The sequence below is a fragment of the Vicia villosa genome, linkage group LG7 (genome assembly GCF_029867415.1).
Source record: "Vicia villosa cultivar HV-30 ecotype Madison, WI linkage group LG7, Vvil1.0, whole genome shotgun sequence".
NCBI lineage: Eukaryota > Viridiplantae > Streptophyta > Magnoliopsida > Fabales > Fabaceae > Vicia > Vicia villosa.
This window is the reverse complement of record NC_081186.1, coordinates 85,339,731-85,359,274: the sequence shown is the minus strand read 5'-3', so window position 1 is coordinate 85,359,274 and position 19,544 is coordinate 85,339,731. Positions and strand designations below refer to the sequence as shown.

At 32.8% G+C, this 19,544-nt stretch overlaps 2 protein-coding genes across 4 annotated transcripts; both read right to left on the bottom strand.

Annotated features, from left to right (window-relative positions):
- Positions 1-5,214: 5,214 nt before the first annotated feature.
- Positions 5,215-8,314, bottom strand: LOC131617667 (carbon catabolite repressor protein 4 homolog 2-like). Of its 3 annotated transcripts, none has more exons than XM_058888926.1 (6): positions 8,095-8,314; positions 7,916-7,966; positions 7,085-7,432; positions 6,472-6,923; positions 5,865-5,948; positions 5,215-5,783 (listed from the first exon to the last, which is right to left on the bottom strand). In XM_058888926.1, the coding sequence occupies exons 4-6, from the start codon at positions 6,781-6,783 to the stop codon at positions 5,673-5,675; spliced, it is 507 nt and encodes a 168-aa protein (XP_058744909.1). In that variant the 5' UTR covers positions 6,784-6,923; positions 7,085-7,432; positions 7,916-7,966; positions 8,095-8,314; the 3' UTR covers positions 5,215-5,672. The 3 variants fall into 3 exon arrangements, with proteins under 3 accessions (XP_058744909.1, XP_058744910.1, XP_058744908.1); XM_058888927.1 differs by having other exon boundaries at positions 7,144-7,432; XM_058888925.1 differs by having other exon boundaries at positions 6,472-7,432.
- Positions 8,315-12,713: 4,399 nt separating this feature from the next.
- On the bottom strand, positions 12,714-13,862 carry LOC131619565 (uncharacterized). Its single transcript, XM_058890653.1, has one exon. It carries the CDS (start codon positions 13,860-13,862, stop codon positions 12,714-12,716), a length of 1,149 nt encoding a protein of 382 aa, XP_058746636.1.
- Positions 13,863-19,544: the final 5,682 nt, after the last annotated feature.

Here is a 19,544-nt window from a genome sequence, read left to right as displayed (position 1 = left end):
TAAAATTATTAAGAAACAAATATCACAGGAAAATGGATTTTCAAAAGAAATCATGTTTTACACAAACACTAAAGAACCAAAATTGATTTGGGTACTAAAAGATCAATCGTTTTTGGAAATTTCTTTACGGATCCTCCAGCTGTGAAAACCCCTGCTGAAAACCCAAAAATACCCTTCGGAGATGCATCTCCGAAAAAATTAGGATTTTAGTTAATTCGGAGATCTATCTCCGAAAACACAAAAAAAAATTGGAATTTTGATTAATTCGGATATGTATATCCGAAAACCCCTCATAAAATGGTCAGAGGTTTTTTCGGATATGCATATCCGAATTAATCAAAATTCAAAAAAATTAAAAATTTTGAGATATTGATTAATTTAGATATCATAAAATTGATATAATTTATAAGTTACGAATAATAATAATAATAATGATAATTATACAGTGGATATTTCTATTCTAATTTCAATTATAAATTAAAAAATAAATATAAAAAATATCACTCATAAATGTAAAAATAAATATAAAAAATTAAAAATCTTCATATTGATACATAAATATATAAGATATATATTTGTCCTTCATACATAAAAAAATTAAAGTATATTTAACTCAAATTAATAAAGAAACGCAATAAAAATTATCTTTTATTTGTATATATGAATAAAAAATATAAAATAAATATATCCCATAAACATATAAAAATAAACATAATATACTTGGAAGTTATAAACATTTGTAAATTGACGTTGATAAAAAAAACTATAGTTATATTGACTTTTACTCGTATTCAATTATATAAAATTATAGTATTTTGTTGAATTTAATTACTTATTGAATGTAAGTAGTTATTTTCATGACATTACCCATCATATATCATTTGTGGATACAATCACTAATATGATTTTTAAGTATCTCTTAGTGAATTCCTATACACTAAGAAAAATATTTCTAAATTTTATTTAGTGAATAAATTATATTATTTAATTTTATATAATTCAAAATTTACTTATGAAATATATTAAAAATATTTTTCATTTATATAAGTTAGTAAAATAGCTTTTAACTCTAAAATTGTTTTAAAAATTTTGTTTATAAAATGAATTTTTTTAACTATAAATTGTTTTTGAAAATTAGTTTATGAAATAATTTTTTATGTATCATAAAAAATAAAATAAATAGTAAATAAATATCTTTATTATTATAATTATTAATTTTATATATAAAAATAAAGTGTTGATTTAAATATTTATTAAACTAATATTATTATTATATCTTGATTATAATAATATATATTTAATAATATATTTTAATTAATACAAGTAATTAGACTATTAATTGTATTGATTATTTTAGTTTTTTAATTATTATTGAGTTTTTTCGGATATACATATTCGAAAAATTCCAAGATCAAAAATTAGAATATTTCGGATATGGATCTCCCAAAAAGGGGTGATTTCGGAAGTGTATGTCCGAAATCAACTTTTTTTCAAAAAAAAGGTGTTTTCGGAAGTGCATATCCGAAATCACCTTTTTTTTTCATAAACAGGTGACTTTGAATATGCATTTCCGAAATATAAGGGTATTCTGAGAAATTCGTCGCGGATGACCAAAAAGGATAGGAGATTTATAAAGAAATTTCCTAATTTTTATTGTCTTGAACTCATAATAAAATTTCAATAATGGTTGTTCAAAGCACATGACAGTAGGGGTGGCAAACGGACATGTCCGTCTCGTTTAGGCCCGCCCTGCAAAAGCCCGCGAAAAAATGGGGCGGGTGGACATATTTGATTGTGCGGGTCTAAAACCTTGCCCCGTCCGACAAAAAAGTGAGGGAGGGAAGGGGAAAGCCCGCGGGCATTGAACCTTTTAGGCCTAAAAATAGTAAAATTGTTTGAAAAAACTAATGTCCGCAAAAGCCCGCAAAAAAACGGGGCGGGGTGGACACATTAAAGAGAGTGGGGCTAAAACCTTATCCCGCCCCGCGTAAAAATGCTGGCAAAATAGGCTTTCCCCGTGGGCCGGACCCGTTTTGTCACCCTTACAGGACAAAAACAACAACTCTCATTTTACTCCTAAAAGTAGAAATTATGTATCTTTTGATGAGAATAACAAAAGTAAATCTGTATGTTCTAATACTATTATAAAGAATCATAATCCTACCTTTGAAGATGTTTTGTTTGTTAATGGTTTAAAACACAATTTACTATTTTTTTTTGACCGAAAAACACAATTTACTAATTTTAAGTGAATTGTGGGAGAAAGGTAATGAGTTAGTGTTTGATTCTTCTATATGCAATGACATAAAATATGAAAACAAACAAACCATTTTAACTTGTAAAAAATAGAAATACCTATATTGTCAATAAAAATAAATGACCTTAAAGTAATGTATGTTTACTTCTTAGTATATATATCTTGAATCTTGACTAGGGTATATGAGAATAGTTCATATTCACATGAATCATATAAATTGATTTGCATGAAATTAGTAATTGATTTATCAATATTGTGTTTTAAAAAAATATATATGTTTTGTGATGTATGTCAAAAGGTAAACAAGTAAAGGTCGTTTTTAAATCAATAAATATAATTTCTATTAAGAGTTTTTATAGTTTTTATGGACCCATCTAAAACCATGAGTTTTGATGGCAATTATTATGCACTAGTAATTGTTGGTGACTTTTCTCTCTTATATTTGAAATTTTTTTATTTCTCTAACTAATGAAATTTTGATTACCTTTCTAAAGTTATTCAAAAATAAAAAATCTTAACATTTCATTCATTTGAAATTTGAAGTGGTCATTGAGGTGAACTTGCAAATAAAGATTTAGAAGAAAAAAATTCAATGGTATCAAGCAATTTTTTTTTCACCACGAATTCTAAAATAAAATGGAGTAGTAGAAAGAAAAAATGTATTTCTTAAAGACCCAACAAGGACGATACTCAATGAAACAAATATTCTTAGATATTTTTACGCTTACGGAGTAAGCATTGGATGCTATGTTATGAACAAAGCTTTGATAAGACCTATTTTAAAACTTACGCCCTATAAAATTTATAAGAGGAAGAGGAAGAAGCTGAATATTTATCTTTTTATGTATTAAAATGTAAATATTTTGTCCTAAATAACGGGAAGGATAATCTCGATAAATTTGATGGTGTTTTTTTGCGGAACCAAAAATGGAGAGGATTGTGAAAACTATGGTGGAGTGAAGTTTCTTGAAAACTATAGCGATGATGCATTATGGATCGAAGGTTGCGATTCCGGTGCTTCCTGAACTAGAGATGTTGATCTTGATATAATGTCGTTAATTGATGTCGATCTTTAATCAACATTTGTTATCTCTAATATGGTAGATCTAAGAGATATCTGCATGGTTAGCACTATAATATTCAAATTAGTTTAGGGTTCAAAATAATAATAGTAAACATAAAAATTAGAGATTATGTCCTTAAAATTTTTTTACAAAAATATTTATACTTTAAACCTAACGAAATAAGTTGGATAATGGCCCTCATGTTATTAGGCTTTTGACTCATACGTAACGGTGGATCACTAAAGATTGAATATTTTCCATAAAATTTAACTTCTACATCTTTTTACTTAGATGGTGCACATAGAAAAAGTATAATACAATAGTTTAGGAGCCATGTACAGTAGAAACTCTTTAAATTAATAATGTCAGGACCTGAGAAATTTATTAATTTAGAGAGTTATTAATTTATCGATAAATTAATAATTATTAATTTAAAAAGTTTTTAAGTAATTATACTGTACATACCAAACAAAAAACCAAATTAGTTTATGCCTCTTAGAATTACGTTGCAGCGAACCTTAGAACTCAACGTAAATTAGTAACTACTGTGTTCATATGCATTGAAAATCACTAATGACTTTTGAAGTACAGTAAATATAAACAAGAGGAACAAATGTGTTCAATGTATTCTTAAAGGAAAACAGACAACTATTGAATCATAATTCAATAGAGTGTAATGTATTTTTTTTCAGTTTCTATGAATTATTAATTTATGATTTTTTTGGGACCGAAAATTATAAAGGGATCTTTCGAAAAATTATTATCTTATTATTTTATCGAGTTTTTTGATTATTTACATTGGCCCAAGTCGGGAGTCGGGACTAGACAAATTTATTATTTAGTTTATTAATTTATCGAATATTAATATAAAGAGTTTCTACTTTTACGTAGTAAACTAGTAACTAACCCGTGCGTGTGCACGGGTTCTGGTATGTGACGTGCATTTGTTTCAAATATATATTTTTTAATAGAAAAATGTCTGGTACCCGTTAAAAAATAATAATTGAATGTATAGAAATATGTCTGGTACCCGTGAAAAAATAATAATTGAATCTATAGAAAAGTGCCTGATACCCGTGAAAAAGTAATAATTGAATGTATAGAAAAGTGTTTGGTACCCGTGAACAAATAATAATTGAATGTATAGAAAAATGTCTGGTACCCGTGAAAAAAAATAATTGAATGTATAGAAAAATGTTGGTACCCGTGAAAAAATAATAATCGAATGTATAGAAAAATGTCTGGTATCCGTAAAAAAAATTAATTGAATGTATAGAAAAATGTCTGGTACCCGTAAAAACATTTAAATAATAAATTTTTTTATACAATATTTTGATCAATAATTTCATGTCCCGTTAATAATCAATATTTTGATCAATAACTTCATGTTCCTGTGTACAAAAATATTAGTAAAATATAATCTTATTTTTTAATCACATTTTATACACTAAAACTAACTTAAAAAATATTATTAATTTTATTTTAGAAGCATAAATTTTCTTATATATTATTTTCTTTTTAAAATTTAAAATTCTAAAAAATATTTATTAAAAATGGTCTCTTATAAAATCGTTTACTTAAATGAGATTGTTAGCTGAGTTTATTCTGTCACAAAAACTATTGGCCTTAAAATCAGTTACTACCAAACTCATTAAATGAATATTATAATAGTGAAAGATAATTTTTTTTTTAAAAACAATCAAATTGATCAAATTAATTGATATTTATTATCTTTTTTGGCTCATATAGAATTGTCCAATCACACTTAATATTTGTACAATCTTTCTATATATTATCTTTTTTCTTTAAAGCTTAGTTTTAAAAAAATTACCAAAATAAATTATTAATTTTAAAAAAAATACCTATGTTTAAAATAAGACCAAAATTATTTTACATCAATAATACATATTTTAATTTTTGTATCTTAAAATAAAAAATAATTTAAAAATTAAAAAATTAGAAACATTAATAATTTAAAAACAACTCATTTATTAAAAGATGTACACCTACCTACATTTACACATTGAAGAAGTATTTTTCTACTATCACTTAATCGAAACCATCTAAACTGTAGTAATATTTGAGAGGAGCGAGCCCTAATAAGTTTGGAAGCTCTATTGTCCTTTATAAGAGCACACAATTCCTTTCTATTATTACATTTTTCAAATGTCCTATAATTATGGTCAGCATCTTCATGGAAAGTGAACCCTTCCAATTAATATAGTATATATATCTTCCTGTGAACAAAAATAATTGTGTTCTACACTACTACTACCATAAATTTATAGACTCCAATTAATATATTATATATATCTTCCTGTGAACAAAAATAATTGTGTTCTACACTACTACTACCATAAATTTACAAAGTCTATAGCAAACAGAACACATATGTTCCAACAAAGATAACATAAAAACTCAAGTTCTTCATTAAAATTTCCTGTTTTTTTATTAAACTCAACCTGCAAGCGAACAAACAATAATTATATGTTGGTACATACTTAAAGGTACTAACTGTCGCACACATAAAAGCAAACTCCAACCTCGTATTTCTTCACATGTGAGAATCTGTCTCTACGGAAAAATGTTGCGCAACCATCAATTGTATTTATGTTGCCATTATACACCTGTGAGTGTGAATCCGCCATAAACACGTTTAAATAAAAAAGTTTGAAAATTTTAAATTTTTAAAACCATAAGAAATCAGGATAATGTAACAACCTCATTTGTTTTTTTCTTATAAGATGCAATCATACCATCATGAAGAACTGAGTTAGGTTAAAGAGTAAGAAACAGATTATGTCGCAAAATGGCTAAACCTAAGGTAAACTTCCCCATCCCACCGCCGCCCCAAAAGAAATACACCCTTTTAAACGCAAAGAAATGAAGCCAAGGTTTATATAAGTTCATTAACAACTGATGCAAATTTGATTTTGAAAGGAAAAATAAATAGGACAGGCTACAAAGTATCAGTGGCGACATTAATAGAGATTCTGCAATCCAGAAAATCTCCTGGGGAACAAAGAAGCGTCGGCATTTTTTATTCAATATCAATCCAAAAATATCTTAAAGATAAGTAGAATACCAGCATATTAATAAAATTAAGCTTCTATCAACAACCAAAACCAAGGTTAAAAAACAATTACATACCTCTTGGAGACAAATAATATTGGCACAGTAACCAACTATTTCTCGTAACAAATTTTGTCTGCGATACGGCCAGGAAAGAGCCCACGAAGGGCAGTAATTGTATAGATCATTTGAGGCATATGAATCAGACAATATGTTGTATGATAAAACAGTAAAAGTTCCCGATGAAGTTATACGCCCCTCCAAATTCCCCATCCCGTCAACAGGTATCCGCTGGCGCGGGATAGGTGAGGGAGCAGGAATGACCATTTTCATTTTCATTAACTGCACTTGCAGCACGGTCATGTAACGCTCGGTGGTGCTGCCATGCATCTGAGAAACACTTTGGAGAGCAATGATAACTTTTGGAAACAGGTATTTTACCCTTAAGACAACCTAGGCACTGCAGTGTGGCCTGCTCGGATGGATGTACACTACAAACAGCAACCTTTTTATCATTCTGTACCCGATACCTGCCAGAGAGAAGATTGTCAAATAGGAGATGCGAAAAAATTAAACTTTCAAATCAGATCAACAGGTACTTAGGATCAAAGTGGTATTTAAATTAATAAAAATAATAGCAAGCAATTATTTAAGTAACTTTATGCACTAATTAAATTTCTAGCATTATAACCAAGTGGTTGGGCTCGAATGATTAATGAGCTTCAGTTAAGGACGAATTGTTTGGGAGACCTCGAGTTTGAATTCTGCCACTATCAATCTGTTACAATGGCGGCATATTGATATCATCCAAAATAGCTCTAAGATTGATCCAAAACTAATGCCATTTAGCATTCAACATGAAGATTTCCTTGCATTACCATGATTCAAAGGTGTTAGTGCAGATTATGATATGGATATGCACCAGAAATATGAACTTGTACCTACATCATTTCATCAGACCAAAACATAACAACACTAAGACTAAACGATATCACCTGCCTCCATGAATAATTTGTAGTTGATTAAACCGTACTCGCCACTACAAAACCAGAAAATTTTGGTGAAGTTCAAAACAATAACAGAGTAGAAACGAAAACAACTTCATTTGGAGAATCTAAAACAGAAAAGCTAAGAAAGTGATTGGTTTGGAACTTTCATCAAACACTTTGCAGGTTACCTGTTTAAACTCGAATATGCCACAAAACTAAAACAAATCATTTCCAAACATGAACATACCACAAATTCCATTATACATATACACCATTAAACACCGTTAAACAACAAAATACTTACACGAAGAGGAAGAAACCCTAAAGTATAATTTCACAGTAAAAAACCCTAAAATCTGCGCATATAAATAAAGTTTCAAAAAACCTACACATATAAACAACATCGCAAGAAAAAAAAGAGAAATTTAAACCAAAACTCTTACAGATGCTTAACCGTCCTTGAGATAAAATCTCCAAACAGTTTAAAACAATTAGACCCAGATCTAAAATATAAAAAGTGAAGCTTTTCTTACCAAACTGCCGCAAATCTCCCCCTTTTTTTGCTTGAGCCAACACCATTAAACCTGAAATAATAAAAAAAAAACTAAATCTAAATCTAAATCACTAAATCACCAAATCTAAGAAGAAGATCTGTTATGTAAAATCAAATATTTGTGAGTAATAACAAAGGTTGACGACGAAGAACAAATACCGTCGAAATCCGCTTTGTTCGAAAGTAGAAACCATCAAATCAAAATTGTCGAAAACAGTTTGAAGAAGAAGCAGAACGATAGGATGGATGATGAGAGAAAAATGAGGCAAATTTTGTGATTAAGGGAATTAGGGTTTGTTGTAGAAAGAGAGATGAAGAAAGAGAAGAGAGAGATAACAAAGATGCAGAGAGAGATAGAAAAGAGAAATGAGATGGTGGAAGTTGTTTGTTGTAGCATAGAATAGAAAGAGTAGGTATTCAAAGAATTGCAAAGAACACATCCACGTGGCAAGCCATATAACCAAAGGGGCATTCTGGTCCTTTCCAGAACATCTAACTTTCTTATATTGTAGATAATAATACAATTTAAAATTGAGAGAAAATTACACTCGCCTTCTATCAAGTCATAACCTTTTTTTCTAACTTTAAAATAGACAGTGACATCTCACATATGTACAAAAACCGTTGTTGAAATTATATATACATACAATTATTTTAACTGTCACGAAAAAAAATTGTTGATAAATGTTAATTTTCTTATAATGTGTTAATGAAAAGTAATATATTTATCTATTTGATGATAAATTTAAGAGAAATTGTTGTTTATTTTATAACTATAGAAGGTGATTTAAAATATTAAAATTAAATAATTTAATTATGACACGAATCAATTCAAATATGAAAAAAAATTTCCTAGTCTGAAATAAATAGATAAAGACTAAAAAAAGATTAATATATCTGTAAAATATTTCATATGATTAGTATTAAAACCCACATTAATACTTATCAAAATTATTTGCATCTTTACAACAGGAATAAAGTATAATCTCATTAAATGCAGTGGATATATAAATCAGATTAAAAAGATAATAAGTCGAATGTAGTGTACAAAATTCAAATCAAATGTATTTAATTTTATATTTATTTATTTATTCATATCATTTGAGATATAATACAACTAATTTTCTTATGTAAACAAAATTATAATAACTATTTGATAATTGATACTTGTGCTAGTTGCATGGGTTTGTCGTAGATATGGTTGTTATACTAAGTGTTTGTAAAATATAGAACAAATAGTATTTTTATTAATTAAATAAATATTATATTATATTTAATTAATATAATTAAATTAAGCAATATAAATAGTAGAGGTCGTGTTTTTTTTTTTTTGGAATAAAAGGACTTTATTAGATTCCAAAAATCAGGGATTACAAAGCGATCCAAAGATCCAGCTATCAAATGGACAAAACAAAAATCAAAAAGGATGGAGATTTAAAACACCATGTATTTAACAATATGGCCTTTTAAATCTTTGCAACCCCAGCTTCTATATACTATGTTGTTCTTAATTTGCTCCACAGTCTTGTCTCGTTGAGTATCGTTGCCAAAGCAAGCATTATTTCTAAAAATCCAGACACCATATATGGTTTCAATGATAGCAAGTCTAAACAGTTTGGCACGCCACCCTTTCCCTTTGCCTTGCCTCTGGATCCATGGAAATTCATCATTCCATCCTTTTGAAATATGAGGGATGTTTAACCAAGTCAAGACTTCATCCCACATGCCTTTTAAAATACTGCACTCAAAAAATAAGTGATGAATAGTCTCTTCTTTGCCACAGAAACAACATCCACTTTCAGTCAACATGCCAAGTCTCACCAATCTACTTTTTGTAGGAATTCTGCCATGACAAACTAGCCAAAAAACCAGCAAGGCACGAGGAGTGGCAGGATTATAAAGCATAAGCTGGCTCCAAGGGATCGAGGGTGAATCCTGTAGAGCTTTGTAAACATCAGTGCAGCAGTATTTACGATCTGAATTCATGCGCTCCCAAAGATCTCCATGGTGTTGTAAAAATTCCCTTTGATTCAAAATATTTCGCATAATCCAAGAGTGGCTTGGTTTGCTCAGCAAGTCCAAGATAGGGGTTCTCTTAAGATAATATGAATTTATCCACTTAACCCATAAGCTATCAGCTTTATTGCACAAATTCCATAAGAGCTTCAGCATGGTACAAACATTCCATATGGACAGGTTTATGATACCAAGACCACCTTGTTTGAGTGGCTTACAACCCTCCGACCAAGCAACAGGGCTTTTACGGGAAATCTCTTCTTTTCCAGTCCACAGAAATGATCTACAAATCGAGTCTATCTTCCTAATGACAGATTCCGTCAGAGGGAAACAAAGCATCCAGAAGTTAGTCATAGCAAAGGTTATGCTTTTTATAAGCACTAGCCTACCTGCATAGCTAAGAAGCTTGGAGGACCAATGATGGATTCTAGCAACGATCTTGTCAATAAGAACCATATAGTGGCTGACAGATAACTTTTTACTGGTCAGAGGCACTCCTAGATAGCGAAATGGGAGAGTTCCTTCTTGGAATAGGGACCTGCTCAGGATCTCTGATTTAACCTCAGCAGACACGGATCCAAAATAAATTTTACTCTTTTATCTATTCACCTTCATCCCAGTAGAACTCAAAAAGCTATAGAACTCCTTTAGCAGCAAGGAAACAGAATTCAGATCACCCCTAGAAAAAAATAGCACATCATCAGCAAACATGAGATTAGTTAGATTAATTTTGGAGCATTTGGAATGGTGCTTGAATCCAGAGTTGAGTTGTAAATGACATAGCTTTCGCTGAAGATAGTCCATAAGCAAGGCAAATAAGTAAGGAGATATTGGATCTCCTTGCCTTATGCCCCTTTTAGCAAGAAGAAGATCCGTGAGGTTACCATTGATGCTAAATCTATAAGACACAGTGGTGAGGGTGGCAAGGATCCAGTTTATGAATTTACAAGGAATCCCCATTTCCAGCATAATGGTTTCAAGAGCATACCAATCAATCATATCGTAGGCTTTTTGCAGGTCAACTTGAATCATGCACTTTGGAGGACCCCCACTTCGAGTGTAGCCTTTAATTAACTCGTAAGCTAACAAGATGTGACTATGTATTTGCTGCCCTGGAATGAAGGCAGCTTGATTGGAGCTGACCAGACTAGGCATAATAGGGCTGAGCCTAGCTGTGAGAATTCGAGAGATAACTTTGTAGAAAGTGGTACACACAGATATGGGCCTATAATCTTTAATATTCTTTGCAGCCTGACTTTTAGGGATAAGGGTGACCAGGGTGCAGTTGAAAGCCTTGTATAATTTGCCTCTGTCAAAGAATTCCTGTATGGCATTCAACATATTAGATTTTATGATGTCCCAAGCACTTTTGAAAAATTTTGCATTATACCCATCAAGCCCAGGAGCAGATTGATCATCAATGCCAATAAGAGCTTTATAGACTTCAGCTTCAGTGATAGGCGCAAGCAAATTGTCTCTTTGATTTCTATTTAATTGGCTACCTTTCCTCATGACCTCAATATCAATATGGTCAAGCATCGGCTCTTTTTTCCCCATGAGATTTCCATAGTAATCAAGGACCTCCTTTTCAATATCAGCTTGAGAAGAAATGGTAGAACCATCCTCTCTAGTCAACACTGTGAGAGCTTTTGATGTTTGTCTGGCTTTAATTGTGGCATGGAAGAAAGCAGAGTTAGCATCTCCTGTTTGTAACCATTTAAGCTTGGCCCTTTGTCTAAAGGTTGACACTTCAATCTCATTCCATTTAATGAGATCATCTGTGCATCTCTTCACCTCCTGAATTAAACAAACATTCAATCTGTCAGAGTTAAGGTTTTGCTGAGCAACATGCAATTTATTTCTAGCCTTGGTCATATTCTGTCTAGCAAGCACCAACGGTTTATTGAGCCTATATAAAACAGGCTGAAGCCTTTTCAATTTATGCCACAACACATAGCTAGGCCCCCCATTTATAGGCTCCATCCAACTATTCTTAACTGCATTCAAATAGCCATCAGAGGTAGTGATACAATTAAGGAATCTAAATCTCTTATGGAGCTTTACTGGTTCATTCTGGTTTGTAAGGCAGAGCAAAGAGTGGTCCGAGACATTAGGTGGGAGAATCTTTAGAGTAGTATTCAGGTTACCTTGAAACCAATCAGTATTAGCCAGAACTTTGTCAATTCTAGAGTAAATAGGATCCACAGTGTGCTTGTTAAACCATGTGTAATGGTCCCCAGAACTATCCATTTCAGACAGATCCTTTATGTCCATAAAATTCTGCAGATCCCTCACCTCTGCTTCAGTCACAATATGGCCCCCAATACGATCCTTCCCTTTCAGCACATTGTTGAAATCCCCGATGAGACACCAAGGACCTTGAGTGGTAAGGTTCTCCAAGTCTTTCCAAAGAATCCTTCGCTGTTCCAGTTTATTTTGGCCATAGATAGCTGTTAACCAAAATCTAAAAGAGCCAGACACATCATATGCACCACAATGAATCAATTGGCTTGTAGAAGTGACCACTTTGATATCAACCTTATTAGGGTTCCACTGAATCCACAATCTACCATTGGTATGAGAAGAATAGTTATCTATGTAATTGTCCCCCAGATTCAATTTATTTCTAATAGCACTAGCTTGACCAGATTTAACACGAGTTTCAATAAGAATGTTAATATCTGCCTGAAGCTCTAGGAGACGGGAGCTAATCTCCCTGAGCTTACCAGGCTTATTTAACCCCCTAAGATTCCAAGAAACAATCATAAGCCAGACTCTTGGAGCACTTGCAGATCCTGCAAAATCTGCAAGGCATCAAAGCCGTTTTCACAAGAGATTCGAGTCGGAGGAGTGCTCACCATAGGTATTTTTCCTCTATCAATGCCACTTTTGTTGACTGCAATCCATTCATCAGGCTGAACTGGTTGAGTACCATCATCCTTTACACCCTTTTTAATAATAAGCTCTGCAGATGGTTTCTGAGGAGACTGCTCAAGTATAGGATTCTCGGGGGTTTTTACCTTTGGCTTCCACTGTGCTACTTTGGTTTTTGGCTTGTCACAATTGTGACCTGGTCTTTGGCATCGAACACAGTAAATGGGTTTCCATTCATACTCTACACTCTGCTGCATCTTCATTCCTTCATTATCGCATATTGTAATCTCATTAGGCAGATCTCTGGTGATGTCCATTTCAACCAAAATCCGAGCATACGAGATCCTCAGTCTATTTGCAGTACATTCATCAGTGACTAGAGGGGTTCCCAGAACACTCCCTATTTTATTCAAACTCATTTCTCCCCATAGGTATAGAGGAAGCTGGGGAAGCTTCACCCATAGAGGAATGGTTCTGAGAAAGTCATCCTTAAGCTTAAACTCAGGGCTCCATTCTTTGAGCAGTAGCGGCATATTACGAATCGTGTAAGGTCCTCTCATCATTACTTCATCTCTATCAGTAAAGGATCTGAATCGTAGCAGGAAATATCCTTCTTTGTGGTAGTACATGTCTGGTACTTGGACGAAATTCCATTGCTTTGTCATGTAGGTTTTCACTGAGTTCATGCTTAGGTCACCACCCATAACATACATGATAAGAGATGAGGCCCAGAAATCTAGTTCCGATGCAACATCCTCAGGCGCTATTTCAACTTCAACCACTCCATTTGCCATTTTCAGGGCTATGTATCTCATAGATCTACCTTTTGCTGGGTTTCTGTTGTCGTTAAGCACATCTACCCAGAGTTTCCTTTCTTCATTGACAACCGGTTTTGCAGTTGGTTGCACAGTCGTAGGGGTCTTGTCAGTCTTCACTGGAGAGCTTTCTTTCTCAGGCGAGGTCACGATGCCACTAGCAGAGGCAGTGGATTCAGGTGGCGGCGGAGGAACCGCTTTTTTCGGTCTCCCTCGTCCCATCTTTTTGAATTGTAGAGGTCGTGTTTTTAATTAAACGAATAATCATTTTCAATATAATTGAATAGAGTGATTAGCATCATCAATGATTAGTTTCGAATACATTATCATATTGATAATATTAATTTTTATTTTTTATTTTGGCAATTTATAGCAAAATTGAATTCATGATTTAATTATTTGTCTAATTATTTTTTATGGATTAGTTGCAAATACTTGTATGTGTTTTTTTAATATTTTTAGAAATTTCTTTTTGTTTTTTCTTTTTTATTTATCAATAATAAATATGTCTTGTATATATTTCAAGTAACAATAATAAATATGTGTTAAGAATTTTTTTATATCTATTATTAACTACTATTTATCTTGTATTTTTTATATTAATTAGAAATTTTTATTTCGATTTTTTATATGTTTTCGTTATAATTTATAATATTTTTTACATTTGTCATGACAAATATTTGTCTTATATTATTTTAATGTATTTATGATTAATAACTGTGCCATCTACTTTTTAGAATTATTGATTACAAATATTTTTCACGTCTTTTTTATATTAATTAATGAGAATTTTTTATTTGGTAATTATTTTAATGGATCGAGCACAATCAAATAATATTTGTGTAAATTGATATTATAATTTGCAAATTAATTAATGAATTTTTTGAACAAAATTAAAAAAAAAACTCAAATTAAATATTTTTTATATTACTAAAATCAATTTATACAAATAATAAAACAAAAGAACAATGTTAAAAAATAAAATAAAAATATTTGAAAATATAAAAATAAAATAATAAAAAAGTATTATATCATTATCATTAGTTTGGCTGCATTTAAATCGAGCTGGTGTCCTGTAGGGTGGGGGGCGAATAATAATACCTGAGTTTAAGATTATGCAACACGTGTATTAAATATCAAATCAGCTAACACTATCTGTCTATCAATGTATGGCTGGAACTGGCAGTAGTACTCTCATGAAAAAGCTGAAGAGCTCTTTTCTGATTATACAGCTCATTCCATTCCACGAGGTTCTGACCAAGCAAGTGTACATCCACAGTTTTGATGTTAGAGAACAGCTTTTATTTATATTTGATGTTATTTATCAACCTAGAAGAACACTCGTACACATAATTAATTTTAGTAGAATTAAATTTAGTGAAATTAATTTTAAAAGAATTGTGTTTAGTGGAAATAATTTATGTTTAAATATATTTATTAAATGATTTATGTTTAAATATATCTATGTAAAAGTGAACAATAAATTTTTAATGTAAAAATTATTTAGAAACAATTTTAAAGATAAATACTACAAAGTTTAGTTTTAAATAATATTAATTATGAAGACAAAATCAATTCTCCTTTAACAAAATCAAACATAATAAATTCATTGAAAAATTAATTTTGCATTCTAAAAATGCTTTTATCCCTTCTATTGAAACGAGACATACACTCAGGGTGTGTTTAGATTGACGGTGAACATAATTGATTTTAGCAGAATTGAGTTTGATAGATTTTTTTTTTAAATAAACCAAAATATAATAATAAAAGGAAAGAAGATTACAAAAACACAAGAGGGGGACCAAGCCAAGACCTCTTAGGAGCAAATCCTAATTCTAGGGGTATCCGACTTGTCTAACAAGTAATCGGAGAAAATATTAGAATGAACAAAATTAAACCAAGAGAAGCTTTTGCTAGCAAAACCGATATTCGCCAAGATGTCCGCACAAAAATTGGCCTCTCTAAAAATGTGAGAAATCAAAAACTCAATTTTTAGAGTATACGCCCAACACGTAAGCCAACGAGACTTGAGAACCCAAGGCACAAGATGAACGTTTGCAAAAGCCTTCACAACCAACTTACAGTCCGTTTCAATCCACAGTCTAGACCAATTTTCATGGATAGCTTTCTCAATTGCAATAATAACCGCCATGAACTCGGCAACCACCGGCGAGCCCGGACCAATAAACGCAGCAAAACTAACGATATGATTGGCCTCATCGTCTCTAAAAATACCTCCGCAGGCAGCAAACAAAGGACAGTCCGAAGCAACGCCATCGGTGTTACACTTGACCCAACCACGAGAAGGCGGACACCACAAAACTTCCAAACAATTCAAAGGAATCCTGGGGCTAATAGCAATGTCAAAAGCCTTGAGCAAAGAGAAGCTTTGAATGGAGTTATTAGCTTTTCTTTTGGTTAAGAACCCAACTAAATTAGCCTTCGCCGCAATACTGGAAGCACAAGTTTTCTAGTGTGTGGTTTGATTGTCAAACCTTCTCTTGTTTCTAGCCTGCCATATGAGATAAAAAGTGAAATTCAAGGAAGCTTTAACCACAGCCAGGGCTTGAGGATTCCACGGATTGCCCAAGACAAATAAACAATCCTCAAAGCTCCTAATGTCCTCCTGTAAATTGAACTTCGCACTCAGCCAATGCCATAGACTCCTAGCAAAGATACAGTCAAAGAACAAATGCTTTGAGGTTTCCACCTCACTGTTACATAGAGAGCAGCAGGAGGGGAAGGAGAAGCCACACCGAGCTAAGTTTTTGTCTGTTGAAATACGGTGGTGCATAATCTTCCAAGTAGTGATAGAGTGCGCTGGGGCAGTGTCAGCATCCCAAGGCAGGAGGGACCATATGCTCGAGTTTGAAGAACTATGGTGAGTGGAATAGACATGCTTGATAGAGAGCAAACCTCCTTCAATATTCTTCCAAGCCAAGAAATCATCAACAGGCAGGTCAGAGACAGTAAAGTTGGAAATAAATGGTAATAAGCCTGGCAGCGCATGGAGGATATTATCATGAAGGCCTCAGGCTTGATTCTTCCACATCTCATGAATGTTCTTGTTAAGGTAAGGATGGAACCTAAGAGGAATTTTGAATTTATCAACAAGAATCTCTCCTGCCCAATTGTCCCTCCAAAAATTGATAGTCATCCCATTGCCAATTATCCAGGAGCAGTTATTCATCACTAAGTCATACTCTCCTTTTAAACCTTTCCATAGAGATGATTTGATGGAGTAATTGATAAGCTTGCCCTTCTTTTTAACTCTAGGCATAAGAAGACGAGACCAGGTTTGGTTTTGTTTCACTAAATTCTAGCAAAGGTGAATGTTAGCTGCATAGTTATACTTCTTCAAGGAGATGATGCCCAGACCACCATCAGCAATATGCGAGCAACACTTATTCCAGGCCACAGTAACCAGCCTTTTCTTTTCAAAATTTCCACTCCATATAAAGTTCCTCATGCTTCTCTCTATGATGGAGATGATACTGGCTGGCAGGTTATACACACTGACACAGTGGATTAACATGCTATGGATTACAGATTTCACCAGCATCAGTCTTCCAGCCATGGACAACATAGATGTCTTCCAAGAAGCCAGCTTAAGATTGATATTACCTGCAAGGAAAGCAAAGTAATTAGCTTTAGGTTTACCAACAAATATAGGCACACCAAGGTAAATAAATGGAGGACATCCAATAGTGAAGCCAATGATAGTAGCCAGATTGGAATGCCGATCGTGTGACATCCCTCCAGCATAAATGATAGACTTGCTTGGATTACAGATTTGTCCAGAGCAAGAGGCATATTCCTGCAGGAGATTAGAGATAGCAGTGATAGATTTAACATCCCCCTACAAAATATCATAATATCATCAGCAAAGAAAGTGTGAGAGGGAACTCTGCAGTTTCTAGTAGCTTGGATCAGATTGATTTTGTTCAATTGCACTAGCTCACTAATCCCTCTACTGAGAACATCCTCAGCCAGGAAAAAGAGAAGGGGAGATAAGGGATCTTCCTGCCTCACACCATTAGAACACTTGAAAAAACCTACCTGTCTGCCATTAAATCCAATAGAGATATTGGCAGAGTTAAGAATAGAGGTGATCCAAGAGTAGAAAGTAGAGCTAAAGCCAAAAGCAGTGAGAGTCTTAATAAGGAAGTGCCAATTTAGGGAGTCAAAAGCTTTGGCAATGTCAATTTTGAGGGCAACATTACCACTAAAACATTTGTTGCCAAGCAGATTAATGGCCTCAGAAGTAAGAAGGATACCATCCTTGATGTTCCTACCTGCTATGAAACCTTTTTGCTCAGGAGAAATTAATAAAGGAAGAATAATGGATAACCTATCAGCAATGATTTTGGAGATGATTTTGTATTTGAAGTTGGCTATAGAAATTGGTCTAAAGTGCCCAATACTATTAGCCTCCTTGGTCTTGGGTAACAAAACAAGATTACTAGAATTATAATTGGGAAGAAGCCAACCTGTGGAGAAGAATTGTTGAACAGCATTGATAACATCATTATTAACAATAGTCCAATACTTAACAAAGAAAAAAGCATTAAAACCATCTGGGCCAGGAGCTGAATCAATGTTGAGGTTCAGCACAACATTATGAATTTCCTCTGGGCTAGGCAAACACAAGAGTCTTTCATTCATTTGATCATTAATCAGGTTAGGCACAACTCTATGAATCAAATCATTATCATTCACAACAAAACCATAATTGAACAGGCTGTTAAAATGCTTATCAATGTGATTCTTAAGAACCAAATTATCAGATTCTAATTTGTCATCAACCATAGGGGAGGTGATCCTTTTAGTTTTTCTTTTAATCTTATCATACATATGGAAGAAGTTAGTGTTTCTATCACCTTGCAAATGCCAATTTAAACAAGATTTTTCTCTCCAAAGCTCCTCTTCTATGTATAAAGCTTTTTCCAACTCAAGTTGGGCGTTAGCTTCCTTATCCTGCAAAAGATCAGTGTAACCACTATTCTGAATAACAGACTGAATGTCCTTCAGATTCTTGTCAGCTAAGCTAACAACATCCTGGACATTCCCAAAGGTGGTCTTGTTCCAAACCTTAAGACTAGATTTAAGGGCTTTAAGCTTAGAATCCAGAATGAACATGGGACAACCAGAGACTCTTTCTTTCCAAACCTCCCTAATGAGTCTTTCACAGTCCTCATGAGAGGTCCAAATTTTAAGGAATTTAAATTGACTTTTGAAAACTAAGGGATCAAGCCTAATAGAAACCAAAATGGGATAATGATCCGATTTAGCCTTAACTAAGGTGTGACACTCAACAGAATTACAAACATTTATCATAGACAGGTTGCAAATAGACCTATCCAGCCTTTTTTCGGTTCTCTGCCTACCCTTTCTCCCATTACACCAAGTGAGGGAGTTACCAAGCGTAGGTAAATGGATATGGCTATTAGAATCAGACCAATTAAGGAACTCTTCCATGGGGATACGGGCCAGTTGATGACTGCCTCTATATTCAGAAGCACTCACAATAGCATTAAAGTCACCCACAAATGTCCAAGGAACATTCTTGGGAAGATTATTTAAAGAACTCCAAAGAGCCCTTCTGAGAATATAACTAGTGGAGGCATATATAACAGAAAAACCTAAAGTTGTGTTGTGAGAGTCAATGGTGAAGTCTATGTGTTGGTCATCAATGAAAACAATAGAAGGATCAAGATGATTTTTGCAGAAACACCAAATATTAGGTAAAAGGTTAATCCTTTTATTAACAACAAAATCTTAAAGCCTAAATTGTCAAACCAACCATGATGGAAGTTCTCAATCCGCATCCAAGGCTCAGCCAGAAACACGAAATCCAGAGAATTATTGAGAAGCATCTTTTTCAGGGCAAGCCTAAAGGCTTTA

What these genes read in the sequence shown, in the direction of transcription:
- LOC131619565 (XM_058890653.1), bottom strand. Translation starts at nt 13,862, where the DNA reads ATGGGACGAGGGAGACCGAAAAAAGCGGTTCCTCCGCCGCCACCTGAA.
- LOC131617667 (XM_058888925.1), bottom strand. Translation starts at nt 6,783, where the DNA reads ATGCATGGCAGCACCACCGAGCGTTACATGACCGTGCTGCAAGTGCAG. An exon ending in ATATTATTTGTCTCCAAGAG is followed by an intron (nt 5,949 to 6,471) that starts GTATGTAATTGT and finishes TCACACTCACAG; the next exon opens with GTGTATAATGGCAACATAAA. An exon ending in CACATGTGAAGAAATACGAG is followed by an intron (nt 5,784 to 5,864) that starts GTTGGAGTTTGC and finishes GTTCGCTTGCAG; the next exon opens with GTTGAGTTTAATAAAAAAAC.